A 15,674-nucleotide genomic window follows, 5' to 3' on the forward strand; every position below is an offset into this window, starting at 1 on the left:
ACTGTCATGAAAACTCCGGCTAACTAGCACTTTCGTTTTGCTCCTACAAAACGATTCATTATCACCCGAGGGAAGGCTCCAACAACTTCAGTTCTTGTCCAAGGAGAACCTGCTTACATGTTTGATACTGGAACTGCTAAAAAGGTTTTCAAGCCATCAATGGATGTAAATAGTGCTCCAATAGAAAAAGTTATAGTTGGAATACCTGTAAATCCTGCTAAGAAAAACGATGTTAAACTACTGCTTCAGCTGCACTTTGGAGACGGATGGGAGGAGAACCCTGCATTCAGTTTCTACAAACGTATTATAAATGACGAACAGCTTCCAGAAGAATCAGAAAATGAAAAAGAAGGAGGCCACATGGAAGAAATTGACAATATTGTGTAAAAAGTACATAATGGACTCATCAACCTTTTTACAAAGAAAACTAATTTTAGAATGTTTAAAAACTACTGTAAATGTAGAAACGAACGAACAATAAAATGTTCCGAGTTTTAATTTTTTACAAGTGTTAATGTTAAGATTTGTATTTAATTTTTGCCTTTATAATGTATTATAGAATACAATTTTGTTTCGAACCAAATGTATTAAAGTTTCTTTCGTTTTTACCTTTTTTGAAACAAAGTGTCTTTTGTCCAAGTTATACAGTTCCAAAATGTCTTTTGTCCCTCTTACAGTTCCAAAACGTCTTTTGTTCAATCTTACTTTGCTTTTTATGAACAACATACACATAATTAGACTACTATTTAATCATATTTATTGTGTTCAAATATTTATTTGCTATTTTTTAAAACATAATTAGCTTATTTTGAAGTGTAGAAAAATATTTTAAAGAAAAATCTTGATTTCCCACAAATTTTACTAAGTGGACAAAGTACGTTTTGGAATTTGACGACTCAGTTGAGAGTTATCAGTTGTTTGTTGTTCCTGGCTTCTACAAGAGTATCTTTAAAGTGGTTGTGCTCACTTATACGTTGATAGATTTCTATGAAAAAAGTACCTGATTTGAGCAAGCAATTTATACATCTTGACTAAGGCGTGTGCAATATATTCATCAATATAACAAAATAATCATGTATGTACTTATTTATTAAAATTAAATACCATGTTAATTAAATTAATTAGGACATTTTTGTAGAGCAAATGCTGGGGGAAACCAATGTAGCACAAATAGTTGGGTTCTCTTAGTTTCACTACTTGAAAGTTCAAACAAAAATCTATATTTGAGTGCATCTTAAAAATACTTAATCTTGAAAATCGATGATGCCATCAAGTGTATTTATATGGAGCAGGTTTGAGTTACCGTACTTACAGTTTAATTCAGGAAATATGAGTTTACAGGAAAGCAATAAGTAATTGATTTTGGTCTTGAGACAGCTCTCTTGTCACATAATCATCTAAACTTTGTATTTTTAAAGAAAATCCCTTACAAAGCCAGATCCCAGCAGACCTCTCTTACACATTAAAATATACACCTGTATTACCACGGAAAAAATTGTTCTGCTACTTGCATAGGTAGTATTTGAGTGAAAGAAAAATATGTTTTTGTGTTTATGAGGATTATTACAACCAATAATATGGAAAAAATACAGTTTTCTGTTTAAAATTTAAGCTTTTTCTACTTTAACTCATCATTATTCAAAAAATAATGACAGTTAAAAAATTCTTATACAGCGTTTTTTGTATGTTTCTTGAAAAATTGAGAGCTCTAACTTAACAATTAAAGGTGTCATTAATTTTGTCATAACCCCTTACAAAATCATTTATTAGTTATTTTAAAATTTTGAAAATACTGCATAATACTACAAGTTCTGCATGTGAATACTGATTTGGATTTATACTCATTAGAATTGTATTTATTTTTATATCAGGCGATATTTATTTCTAACTGTCTTTCCTTGTGAGTGAGGATGCAGATCAAGCGAGGTATAGTCATGAGACTGAATTCTAAAAATGCTGTGCTTGCTCCACCCGCCGAATACAACACATGTAGTAAACAATTGTTGCTGAGATAATATAATTATATATTTTTATGTGGTAAATGTTTTAAGTGAGATGTTTAGTGTGTGAGAGATCACTGGGACCCAACTCCGTCAGGGATCCTCTTTGGAAAAACAAACTATAAACTTTGTATTTTGAACTTTATTTTCTAATACTCTTCCCTCTTTGCAAAGAGGGAACTTCTTCTTTTACCTGTTGCCTATTTTGTGTTCTTCTGCACTGTACCAGAGTCCCACCTGCCAACCTGGTGGTTGAGAATTTTGATATATCCTTTGGGGATATCTCGTAACATCAATATGTTACTTATTCTGGGGCGATATTATTCAACAGTATTATCTCTTATTTTTCATCACTCCTAGTCTTTGTTCATTTTACTTTGTTACACTTAACATTTTTTCTTTAGATTTCATATTCCTACCATATGCCATTTTTCAGTACCTTGCGCCAGGTATGGGTAAATCATCTTGTTTAAACAAATACAAATTGAAGATACACAATATTATTGGACTTTTTATGTAAAACATTAAGAAGTACATCCAATAAGAAAGGAGCATCTAAAATACAAAAATTAATTCCATTTTTTAGAAGCTTCATTAAAGACGGTTGTTAGTTTCTTAAAATTAAATATCCACTCAGTCTGAGTATGAAAAATAGCAATCCATCATATCCGTGATATTTTTACAATTTTCATTAAACCATTAAACCTTTCATAGTTTCAGTTTTTTATGAAAGTAAAGTCACCGACCTGAACCATGATCACTGGTCCTCCGTTGCCATAGAGATAGGGTTGTATCTTTTGCAAGAACACCTCCAACCAGCTTCTCACATGGTGTGTGTGACCTTGAGAACATCAGGAAAATACGAGTATATCAACAAAAAAAAAATCTCTTCTTGTAATGAAACATGATGGTTTTTTACTGAAATGTATAGTTTTCTAATCTGCTTATAATATTTTGTTGATGGTGGTCACACATTTAAAAACTTTCTCTTGATATACCAGGTGTATCAAATTTTATGCACACTGAAGCGATCTTTGAAACTATAAAAGATGTAGCAAAGATTAAATGGACAATGCTGTGTATAATAACAAGACCAAGTTAATTATTGGTTGCCTCAATCACTCAGAAAGTAAAAAATCTACTAACTTTTGATAAAAAACAAAAAATGGGTCGTTGCATTTAAAAAATTCACTCGAACTCTACACCTCCTGCATGTTGATATTAAACATTTTTTTGTTATCATACTTGAAAATTAGAAGAAATACCATGCTGATTGCATATATAAAAACGCCACATTATAGGTACTAATAAAAGAGTAGCAACAGTTTTGAAATTTTGACCAAAAACAGTTTTTTTTAGTGCAGAGAGTGAATGACCCCATAATTAAATTAACCTCATTAATTTGTTGATGTTGTTGTTAAGCACAACTTTGTCCATTTAATCTTTGCCTTTTCTCTTACAGTTTTGAAGATCTCTTCAGTGAGCATAACGTTTGGAACTCACGGTAGATTGTTTTCTAATATTAAATTCATGTCTTGCACAGTGACATTAATCATGTATCAATCATGTTTGTAGTTATTGTTCTATGCTATCAAAACCACTACAAAATATTTAAATCAATCCGGGTACTCAAATGAAGATTCAATAAAGATTTGTTTTGCAAAACAGTCACATTTGTGTTAATTTTCAATAAAGTAATTATGAAATTAGCAAATTTGAAAAATATATATTTGTATTGCCACTTATATAAATTTTTGATTAATGTAAACAAAAGTCGTATGACAGGTATTTGGTCTTCCGATCATATGTTAGTTTAGTTATTTAAACACATACAATTCAATATAATTGAATCGTAAAAAGTAAGGGCTCTGTGGTGTAATGGTAGCACATTCACCCGGCAAGTGAGAGATCCGGGTTTGAGTCCCGGCGGAGCAAGTACTTTTGTGATTCAATGTTTATTAAAAAATTATATATATATAATGATTGTATCGTTGATTTTAAAAATTAAGATTAACTTGTGTTCATTATTAAACATAAAACAACTATTAAAGTGGCAAAGAATGTAAAAATAAAATACTCACTGGAATCATTTGTTCTCAGAATCATTTTGGGATTTTCATGAAGTATCCAAGGTGGGTATCCGCCCTGAAAAATTGTAATTATGTGATTAATTTACAACATGTAATTTTATTCGTCTCACCAGTGTAAGGTGTGTGTTCACCTCAGGGGCGGTCTTACTTTCAAGGCCGTACGGGTAGTGGCGACCCCGAGGTACCCTAGCTAATGCTCCAGATCCCTTCTCTTCTTGTTTCTGGAGGCCTATGGCTGGCACACTTCTCTATGTGTCAGCCTATCTCTCTTCTTCACTCTCTTCTATCTGAGGTAAAGTTCCTCAACTCTTCGATCTAGTTTCCCTTTCATTTCTCCCACTAGGGGCCAAGCCACGGTGGAACAGCGTAGGCCAGGGCTGAATGGCTGGTGGCAAACCAGTTCTATACTATGCGGACTCTGGACACCGGCGACCCTCCAGTTTAAAAGCAGCTTACCCAGGCATGCGGGGCTCTGTCTGGGCGGACCTTCCATTCCCTAGCTTCTCGTGGGAACAACATGGAAAGAAGCAAAAACAAAAAACAAAACAAACCAACCCTTGAAACAGTTCCTGAAGCTGTTTCTAATTCTAACCTACCTCTTCTTCCTGCTAGAGTAGCTCCTGAAGCTACCTCGCACATACCACCACCTGGCAACACAACTCAAGAGGTTGTTATGCCAACATCCCTACCTTCTCCTCAACAAAGTGCCTTAGGAACACAGGAGGTTCCATTGCACACTGAAGCTCCCATACATGGCAAGGCTTTATCTGAGGAAGGCAGTACAAGCGCTGAGGAAGCAAAATCCCTTCAAGATATAGAAGATCAGCTCCTCAACAGCCCAAGCACTCCCATGTCTACAGGTAACGCTGGGATGATGCCACAGAGCAACTCGGCAACCTCAGAATGAAGAGGCCCAATCTCACCACTGCTCAAAGAAGAGAAGCACTAAAGGCTAAAACTTCTTGAAAAGGGTGAAGCTTTTGACCCTTCCAAGTGGAGGAGGGGGAAAAAGAAGAAGAAAAAGAATCCAGAACGGCAGGAGGTCTCAACTCCGGGCCCAACTGCGGGTACCAAGGCGGGGGTGGGGTCGGCCCAAACGCCCCAGAGGCACCTTGGTCACCCCCGCCCTCCGCTGAGGGACCCGCAAAGAAGGCTAGGAGGGAAACCCAAAAGCCCGAAGCCCACGATCCCGAGGCCTCTGGTAGCACACACCCAAGGGCTACCTACAGAGAGGTCGCAGCGATTAAAATGGCCATAGCCCTCGAAGGCTACCCGGAAGCGAAGCTTAGTGCAGAGCAAGGAGAAGCCATCGAGGACGCAATTATGGAAGAAAATCCAACCCCTGGAGTGATGGTTCCGTTCCATCGTTTGCGGGCACCTACCTAGAGAAAGGTGTTTTAATTGCTCTCCTGCATCAACGAGCACACCAAACGTTGGCTGGAAGAAGTTATCCAAAGAATAAAACCTCTGGGAGATGATATCTCTCTGAGAGTGGGTCTGCGTAAAGGACATCTTGAGGTCCACTAGGGTGTTTTTTCAGAGCTCACCCGAAGCTTCTGAAGAAGACACCTGAAAAGGTACTTGAGAATGTTCAATAAGCAGAACCCCAACCTGAATGTAAACGAGTGGAAAATCCTTCCATCCAAGCCAGACCCGAAAGGTTACGGATTCGTCTGCTTCCTGGACGAGGTCTGCTACAAGGCTGTGAAAGGCTTCCAACTGTAGAGCCAACTTAGGACTCTGGCAGGTCTCAATTGTCTCCTCGACAGTCAAGGACAATGCCACGAGTTCTACAAATCAACCTCCAGCACAGTAGGGCTGCCTCGGCAGCCTTCTGCCAGTTCTTCCTCCAGGAGGGATTTGATCTGGCACTGATTCAAGAACCATGGCTTCACCAAGGGAGAGTGGCGGGGCCTAAATGAAACCAAAGGTAAGTTAATTTACTGTACCTCTCTAAGGAATGTCAGAACCTGCATCCTGTTGAGGAGAGGCTTGGATTTTCTAACCCTCAACGAATTCTGCTCCAGAGATCTCACTGTGGGCACACTGACCTGGAAGAATGGAGGTATAGTGCAGAGCACAAATTGTAGGCTCCGTATACTTGCCATATGATGCCAGGGAACTCCCTCCATCAAGAGACCTAGAGCTCCTGGTGGAAGAAGCACAAGCCAGACGTCAACAACTTCTTCTAGGTTTGTGACGCCAACGCCCATCACTCTGCTGGATGGGGCAGCACCAACACTAACCCTAGAGGTGAGGCACTTTTACAATTTCTTCTAAGTAGGGACCTATTTATATGTAATAAAGGTAACCGCCCTACGTTTCGCAACACGAATTAGACAAGAAGTTATTGACATAACAATCTGCACACAAGGAATACTTGGAATGGTTGATAAGTGGCACGTAAGCGAAGAGGCCTCATTATCGGATCACAGGTATATCCTCTTTAACTTGCAAGATGAGGCTGCAGAGGTCCTCTATCGTAATCCCAGGAGGACTGACTGGTTGGGATATAAGTCTGACCTTCAGTCACAGTTGGGATCGGTAGGCGGAAGGGTGCGATGCTTCACAGACATAGATCAGATAGCTTCTGACCTGCAGAATGCTATAAATCAATAGCTTCCATGACAATTGCCCATTGCGACGGGGGGAAGAGTCGAACCAATAGTAAGTGGTGGACTGCAGACCTCGCTCGCAAAAGGGCTAATGTCAGGAAGCTGTACAATCAATGCAAAAAGGAGCCGTATCTGGGAGTCCTATCATAGAGCTCTAACAGAATACAGCCTAGCAATCAAAAAAGCAAAACAAAGTTCCTGGAGGCAGTTTTACACAGAAGGTAAATGAGTTTAAGCGCGGCAGCTAGACTGCAAACGCTTGCTAGCCTCAAGTCCAACCGGTCACTTGGGATCTTTAAGGTCCCAGGGAGGTCAACACACTTCCGGTCTAGTGATAGCCTCAAACTTCTCCTTGAGACTCACTTCCCTGATTGTATCTTTGAGAATGACGACACTGGAAACGTCTGGTAATCACGAGGCAGGCTCACGGCCAAGAGCTTGTCGTGGTAGCTGGGCCATTGCCAGAAGGATTGTCACTCTCTCTAAAGCCAAATGGGCAATTTTCTAAATTTGCCCCTTTCAAATCTGCAGGAGGGGATGGAATCTTTCCGGCCCTGCTTCAACAAGGGCCGGAGAATCTCCTTACCCTTCTATGTGAACTATTCAGGGCGAGCCTAGCCTATGGGTACATACCACAAGTCTGGCGTCTCAACAGGGTGGTCTTCATCCCTAAAAAAAGGGAGAGCGGACTACTCTGTCCCTAAAATCTTTTCGTCCCCATCAGTTTATCTTCGTTTTTCTACTGAAAACATTAGAAAGACTGGTGGAGAGGCACCTGAGAAAGGGAGTTCTCTCAGACACTCCCCTTCATCGCAACCAACATGCATACCAGCAAGGCAAATCCTGTGAATCAGCATCTGCACCAATTAGTCAGTAGGAATTGAGGATAGCCTGTCCGCCAAAGGAATTGGCATTGTGCACCTTCATAGACATTGAAGGAGCTTTCGACAATGCCAAATTTCACTGCAATGGTAAGTGGAGCACAGCGACGTGGCCCTCGAGCCCAGCTCTGTGCCGGTGCTTAGGGCCATGCTGTGCTCCAGACGGATCAGGGCCGATCTCAATGAAGTATCGCTTGTGTGATCGCAACCCACAAGGGGATGTCCTCAAGGAGGCATCCTGTCACCTCTACTGTGGAAATCTAGTAGTAGATGGTCTACTTGAGGACCTTACTAACAACGGAATCTATGTCCAAGGATATGCAGACGACATAGTCCTTATGGTACAGGGAAAATACACAAATGTTGTTGTTGATATCATGAATACCAACCTTCAACATGTACACAACTGGTGTCAGGGAGAGGGACTGAAAGTAAATCCCTCTAAGACAGTAGTTGTACCATTCACTAGAAAAAAAGAACCTAGAGTCTCTTTCTAGGCCTGAAACTCGCATCCACTCAGCTGGAGTGGTCAAAGACAGTCAAATATTTAGGACTGACTCTAGACCATAAGCTTACGTGGAATGATCATCTTAATAATATCCTGCACAAAGCAAAGTGGGCGCTCATGACGTCCAGGAGACTTGCAGGAATCTCATGGGGCGTAAAACCCCATATAGCACTATGGCTTTACAAAGCAGTTGTAAGGCCTCAAATCACTTATGGTTTCATTAGTCTGGTGGACAAAGGTGAATCAGGTAACTGCCAAAGCCAAGCTTGAAAGCTTACAAAGGCTTGGCACAATCTTTGTAACCGGAGCATTCAGGAGCAGTCCCTCAGCGACCCTCGAGGTGGCTTTAGGACTTCTACCTCTTGATGTTCATATAAAAGCTGAAAGCGCGTAAGTCAGCTTATTCGGCTGATGGTTGCTGGCTTGTGGAGGAATGGCGCGTCTAACGCGAGCCATGGCGCCATCACTGAAGCTGTAAACCCAAGCGCTATTCTCGAAATGGTCTCCGACACAATGAGAACGGAGTTCGTATTCAATAAGCCATTCTCTGTTGACTTCTACTCCAGAGATGAGTGGAAATCGCAAGATAACATCCCAACAATAAGAAAGAGCTTTGTCTGGTACACGGATGGCTCGCTTATTAAGGGTAGAACTGGATATGGAGTGTTTAGTCAATCCCCTAGAACTGCCCTTAGCGGCAGTTTGGGTCGGGGTCGGAACTGCTCCATATTTCAAGCCGAAATCTATGGTATCCTAGCCTGTGCCAACCTAGGCCTCACCAGAAGGTACCAGGAAATGAACATCTGTATAATGTCAGACAGTCAGGCAGCTCTTAAAGCTCTTGACTCCAACAGCATTTCATCCAGGCTTGTGTGGGAGTGCTTTAAACACTCTCTGCAAGCTTGGATCACGCAACTGTGTGCGTCTTGGTTGGGTACCGGGCCACACAGGCATAGGTGGCAACGAATGCGCCGACAGGCTTGCCAAAAGCGGAGCAAGCATGCCATACACACCGGTCCAAAACCGAGTTGTGGTATAAGCAAGTCAGCCGCTTATCAAAGTATAAACAAATGGTCCAGGAAGACACACCGCTTGCGGTGGCAGAGTCACCAAGGACAAGCACTCGGCAAAAGACTGCTTGCCGATTCTAGCTCCGGATTCACCAGATGGCTGATGGGGCTGGGGAGGGATCGGGTTAAGCAAGTGATTGCCTTTGATCACTGGACACGGCCACTTCAGAAACACCTAAACACTCTAGGTTTACGAAATGAGGACTCGGAGTGTAGACTCTGCAATAAGTCTGAAGAGACTGCAAAACACATAATACTGGACTGTGAGAGACTGGGAGCAAGGAGAAGGGCTCTTTTTCGGTGATAAACAACCAGGCGACGAACCAGATGCTAGTATCGGGGAAAAGCTTCTTATCCTAATTAAGGGCACGAAGATAGGCTTACCCCTCTAACATCAAAGGGGCACACAATAAGCTCAGGTTGACGTGTGAGGATCTAGGAATCCACCCCAATATCCCAAAGGAAAAAAAAAAAAAAAAAAAAAAAAAAAAAAGGTGTGTGTTATTACTGAAAATTAGGTTTCCTGATGATCCTCGTGAAAGGCTCAGTAGTACTTCACTTTTGAGCTTAGCATTTGTCGCATCAGCATATATTCTGCAAAGGCTAAGTGAGTCGCTTTTTTTTTGTTTGTCCCTCCAGAAGTGGTGAGCGAAACAAGGAACCTGAGGAATCTTCGAGGTGCACTTTATTTTTACCTACATGCAGTATCAAATCAAATCAAAAAGTCTTTGTTTAGTATATAAATATACAATAAATAGTATATTATAACTACTATTAAAAATGTTTCTTCATACTGTAAAACCTCATATGATATAATAAAATTAAAAACCTATAATAAAATTGTAAAAACCTTAAAACCCTATTATATGTTTATGGATTATATTGACTGTCTTAATGAATATAATTCATCTAATGAATAAAAAGCGTGCTGCATAAGAAAGTATTTTAGTAATAGTTTTTAATTTTTTTTTTAAATCATTGATTTCCTTTATTGCCTTGGGAATATAGTTTAAAAATTGTATTCAAGCATAGGTGGTGCCTTTCTTAAAATTTTCTAGGTTATGATGAGGTGATATAATGGTGTTTTTGTTTCTGGTATTGTAAAAGTGTACCTCTTTAGTTTTAAAATTGAGTTTAAATTTAAGTGTACCTAAAAGTTTTAAAATTGAGTTTGTGATTTTTTACATAAATATTGTATTAAAAATATACTGGCTGTACACTGTCAATATTCTTAAGCTGATAAAATGTTCCCTGACTGAATCATCATTTCTTAATCGCAAGATGGTTCTCAGATCTTTTTTTTTTTTGAAGGCTGAGAATTTTATTTGGATTTTGATTTGAGGACCTGCCATAGACACTTATTCCATAGCATACATGCGACTGAATATGAGCATGAAATACAGTTTGAAGCACTGATAAATTACAAAAAAATTATAATCGTTAGAGCATAAATACCTGAGTTAATTTTTTAAATTAAATAATCAATATGCGAGTCCCATGTAAGATGTTTATCCACATGTAGACCTAAAAATTTGATTTTTCCACATTAAGTAAGTTGGTGTCATTATTTAGACTGTCAAAGATTTAAGATAAGGACGCACAAAAAAGATACACAAATCAGCAATGGCAATCTATCACCAAAGGCAAACTTAGCAATAGGAACAAGTTGTATTTTAGTACGGATTAGTTTATAATTTTAGCATGCTATGTCTTTATGTGAATTTTCAATACTTGAAGAAGAGGAGAGACTCTAATTCTCAAAACAGAATTCTATTTTTATTGCAAATAATGATAGGAACTGTTCCAAATCACGTTAAAAAACTTACTTCAGTATGCATTCTTTTAATAATATGATCCTAATTTTTGGACTTATGTCCAGTGGGTTCACCCTGTTTAGTTACTAAACTTCTCTGTAGCGTATTTGATGTTTTTATATTAAGAGTGAATTGTTGTATTGGCAAATTTACTTGGTCTTCTAGGTTTATAAAATGAATGGATCAAACATACCAGATCTCTCTCAGCACAGATGTAGGGCCCAGGTCTTAAGATGACCAGTAAACCTTCCTGTTCAGCCAGCTTGATGAAATGCTCTATGTCATTGTCTCCTGTAAAGTCGTATTGTCCTCTCCTTGGCTCATGACGACTCCACTCGATGTATCTGGAATGTACCACTCCGTAAACAACCATGACAGTCTTCTCGTTGGAAGTATTGCAGTATTTTTGGGTATTACTAATTATGTCTACTCCATAAAATATGTTTTTGATAAACAGCTAATTTTTAAGGTACGAGAATGGTAGAAGATTTTAGTTAATACCATGATTTGGACACTTACGTGCTGACCACATTGAGTCCAGCAGCTCGCAACTTCCTCAGCCTGTCTTGCCAGTACTCTCTGGGGACCCGGAAGTAGTGAAGACTTCCGGAAACGTACCGGAAAGGCTGTCCATCCTTGAGGAATTGGTTGTTTTCATAGTCGACTTCAAATGATCTTCTGTTGCTTGTTATCTGAAATTCAGTGCTTTATAATATCAATAAGTAAAATTGGTCTTGATACCATTAATATTAATATATATTCTCATGTATTAAATGAAACTAGTGGAGCAAGTGCTTAGACTAAAAGTAAAATAAAAAAGTCTCACTTTTTGTTGAAAACCCTAAAATGATAATAATAATCATACTTTATTTGTTCAATATACGAGTATAATACGATTAAACACATCAAAGTAAGAATAAATCTAACAAAAATTTTACAAGTCTTGTACAAAATCCTTCTTATAAAAGCCTTTTGCTTCAATATACTATCTTAAAAATCTTTTAAAAGTGTAAGCACCTGTCTTATTTTTAATGTTTGGTGGCAGCCTGTTATATATTGCAGTACATATGTACTGTGGCCGTTTTTGAAAAAAAATGCAGTCAAATTTATGTTGCTGCACTGTCAGCCTTGTTACGAGTGGCAAGACTGGGATTATTTCTGACAAACATGCAGCATTCATACCCCACCAGAACAAGTCGACATCATTATGTTTAATTCTTTAAGCAATGATCGACAAGATTCCCTTCTAGTAATTTTCAATATTGCTCTTATGCAACATTTTGAATTTTAAAAACTCTTTGAAAATATTTGCTGCTTGACATACCATAAAATATAACCCCATACCTTATGCCGAGAGCATAACAGACCGGGAGAAGCTTTTTGCAGATGACATCTACATGAGATTCCCAGCTGAGATGGGCATTCAAATGCAACCCAAGAAATTTTATGGCAGAAAAATTTTGCAATGAATTGTTGTTGTAGTTGAGGGCTACTGCCTGGGAATATTTTATTGCTAGCTGTTTTAAGTATGGTGAAACGGATAAAGCCTGTCTTGGTTGGAGTGGGAACAAAGCCATTTTTAAGAAACCATTCAGAAGCTTGAGCGAGGCTATTGTTGGCAGCACCAACTGCTGCTGACGCAGTAGACTGTGATATTTGTAAAGTGCAGTAGTCAGCGTACATAATAACCTCGCCATGGTTTATAATTTTGGGAATCATTTATTAAATCGCGGGCTGAAAATGCAACTGTTCTATCTCCACTTTTTAAAATTTTACAGGAGAGCAAAAACAAAGTTTGGCTTAAGACAGTTTTGAAGACTTGCATCATTTAACCAAACTTTTGATATCTTTACATTTATTATTTATTTATGAACTGAAAAATGCTTACTTTGAGTTAAAATATTTCTTTTTTAATACAAAATTTTTAGTTTTTCCAACATACTGCTGGAGATAGAACAGTTGCATTTTAACTCAACTGTTCTATCTCCACGTTCACTTTCCTTTTATGATCTTTTGTACCAAAGCTTTATCCCTTCACAAGGAAAATTAAACAATTATTATATTTTACATGTTTTTTTTTATTTATGTAAACATTACAGCTAATCAAACTTTTTTACATCACAGGTAGATTATAACAATGCAATTGAGGATTTCAACACTAAAAGTAGTAAAAATTTTATTCCTTATGATGTGGATTTCATTTTAAACAATGCTTCATAAAATTCCCTGTCCACTTGGGGCATGTACTTCATCATTGATAATAATGTCTCTTTTTTTCTCTACTGAAATAGCAGGATCTGAAGTTATATATATGCCTTGCACGAGGAATGCTTGGTAGCCTAGTTGGCGTCATCGTCGGTTGGCGTGACTGATCACTTTTGCTTGGCTTTCTTTCAGAATACTGCACTCAGTCAGTTCTTCAGTAGCAGTGGTTAATTTCAGTGGGAACGCAAGGGAACGGCGTTCCCTTACCTCCCAAGAGTGCCGGAACGCAAGGGAACGCTTTTTAAAACTACGAGTACAAGTTTTAGTTAAAAAAAATTGTAGGTAGGATCAATATTATGCTATGCTTTGTTTGCGAGTGACTCGTAAGCAGATAGTAAGCGCCCGTACAAGCAGTTGTGAGCTGTGCTGTGATGAGTCTTGCACGGAATCAGGCAGGAGGAAGGTGACGGGCGAGTCATCCTAGTTCGCGCATGCGCGGCTGCGCCTCTCAATAACAAAGCAATACCCACCCCACCCCCTTCCTTTCCCCCTCCATTCCTTCACCGCGCCACCGCCCCAGTGATCACAAGTGTGTTGACTAGTTGACTTGACCTTGGTGTGTTTCGCGTTTAAGTTACAAGTTGCATCGCATCCCATCACGCTTAAGTTCGTTTTTGAGGTGCAGGTCGTTGATTGTGTTCGTGTTTATGCTTATTAGTGCTGGTGCAGCTAAATAGTTTCCTAATTGACTATGACTACCAGAAAAATTGTTGATTTCTTTAAACCTAACCCTAAGAAACAAAAAGGTTATGCGAATAATGAGAACTGCAGTTCGGAAGCATTGACTACAACTTCAATTGTTGATCAAGATAAAAAAGAAGACGCAATCGGGATCAATGAGGATAATTGCGATTACCATTCCCCTTCGACTTCCTCGTCGGTCAAAATAGTATCCAGGTTGGTGGGTTTGGGATCTGATGCAGACGAAGCTAAGGTTAGTAATGAAAATAATGATTTTGTTAATAGGGGTGTGAACAGCCAGTTTGTTGGTCTGAAGAACAAATTGTTGAATTTAAAGCTAAAAATCCATGGTTAATTGTGAACAGAGAACTAGGTTGCAACGTTTGCCGTAGTGTGAGTACTCTAGGTGCAGAGAAAACGAAGGGCCTAAAGATTAGCGAAGAGTGGGTTTTAGGAACTGTTACCGCTTATGGAAACAATAAAAAAGACCAGCAATCCTCTCTTAGGAAAAAGATATTTTTACACCGTGGGTCTCGAGCTCATTCTTTAGCTGAAAAAATACTCATTGAAGCTAAGAAAGATACAATGAAAAAAGCTGTTGCTTCTATGCATAAAGAGCAGCAGATTGTAACTGAGCTCATTTTCCGCACGGCTTATAAGCAAGCTAAACTAAATAGGCCATTTTTTGAGTTTGAAACTGAAATTGATCTTCAAATAATGAATGGCTTAGATATGGGGCGAATCCTACATTCAAATGTTGCTTGCTCCAATATAATTCATCATATTTCTGATGAAATGAAATCAGACTTGATAAATGGCCTAATCAAGTCAGACTCTAAATTTTCCCTGCTTTTGGATGAAGCCATTTCAGTTTCAAACAAAAATGCTTTGGTGGTTTATATCAGAACTGTTCTAAAGGGAATGCAAAACCCTATGACAGTGTTCTTAACACTTTTTGAGCTAAATAGCACAACATCAGCTGGTATATTACAAGAACTTTTAAATCAGTTACAAGCATTAGGTCTAAGCTTTGAATTCATGAAAGACCATATGATTGCTCTAACTTGTGATGGTGCTTCAGTGCTACTAGGCAAGAAATCTGGCCTTGCTATACAGCTTACTGAAACGTTCCCCAACTTGTTCATTTGGCATTGTTTGAACCATCGTTTAGAGCTTGCCGTGCACGATTCCATAGAAGAAGTAGCTGGAATCAATCATTTTAAGATATTCATGGATAAAATTAGAAACATGTTTAGTTGTTCACCGAAAAACAGCAGGGAGTTGGCAGAAGTTGCTAAAGGACTAGAGGAGCAAATGTTGAAAATCGGCCGTGTTTTAGATACTCGTTGGGTAGCCTCCAGCTTAATGGCGGTGAAAGCAGTTTGGACAGATTTTAAAGCTTTGTACAATCATTTCATTGAAGCATCTGAAGACAAACAAAGGGACTCGAAGCAACGTTCAACTTACAAAGGGCTTTGTAGTACATTATCTTCTACAACTTTTGTACACAACCTGGCATTGATGTTCGATGCTCTAGAAGAGTTATCGGATTTGTCCTTACAGCTTCAAAAATCAAGCCTCAACCTTATCCAAGCCCACAGTGATGTAACACTGTTAATCAAAGTGTTTGAAAACCGAGTTGAAAACATGGGTAGACGTTCAGTGGAAGCTAAAATTGCTATTGACGATTTGATGTTTCAAGATGTTAAACTTTGTGTAAGATCCAAGATACCCAGTATTCCAGAAAAAC

At 38.8% G+C, this 15,674-nt stretch overlaps 1 protein-coding gene across 1 annotated transcript in view; it reads right to left on the reverse strand.

Annotated features, from left to right (window-relative positions):
- Positions 1–11,670, reverse strand: part of LOC124373323 (beta-galactosidase-like) — a gene marked incomplete at its 5' end in the record, with an annotated part of 28,099 nt that extends 16,429 nt beyond the window's left edge. Inside the window, 4 exon segments of the mRNA XM_046831701.1 lie at positions 2,747–2,841; positions 4,082–4,145; positions 11,172–11,322; positions 11,498–11,670. Of these exon segments, the coding sequence (XP_046687657.1) occupies positions 2,747–2,841; positions 4,082–4,145; positions 11,172–11,322; positions 11,498–11,670 (483 nt within the window).
- Positions 11,671–15,674: the final 4,004 nt, after the last annotated feature.

The sequence above is a fragment of the Homalodisca vitripennis genome, unplaced genomic scaffold, assembly GCF_021130785.1.
Source record: "Homalodisca vitripennis isolate AUS2020 unplaced genomic scaffold, UT_GWSS_2.1 ScUCBcl_5292;HRSCAF=11952, whole genome shotgun sequence".
Classification (NCBI taxonomy): domain Eukaryota; kingdom Metazoa; phylum Arthropoda; class Insecta; order Hemiptera; family Cicadellidae; genus Homalodisca; species Homalodisca vitripennis.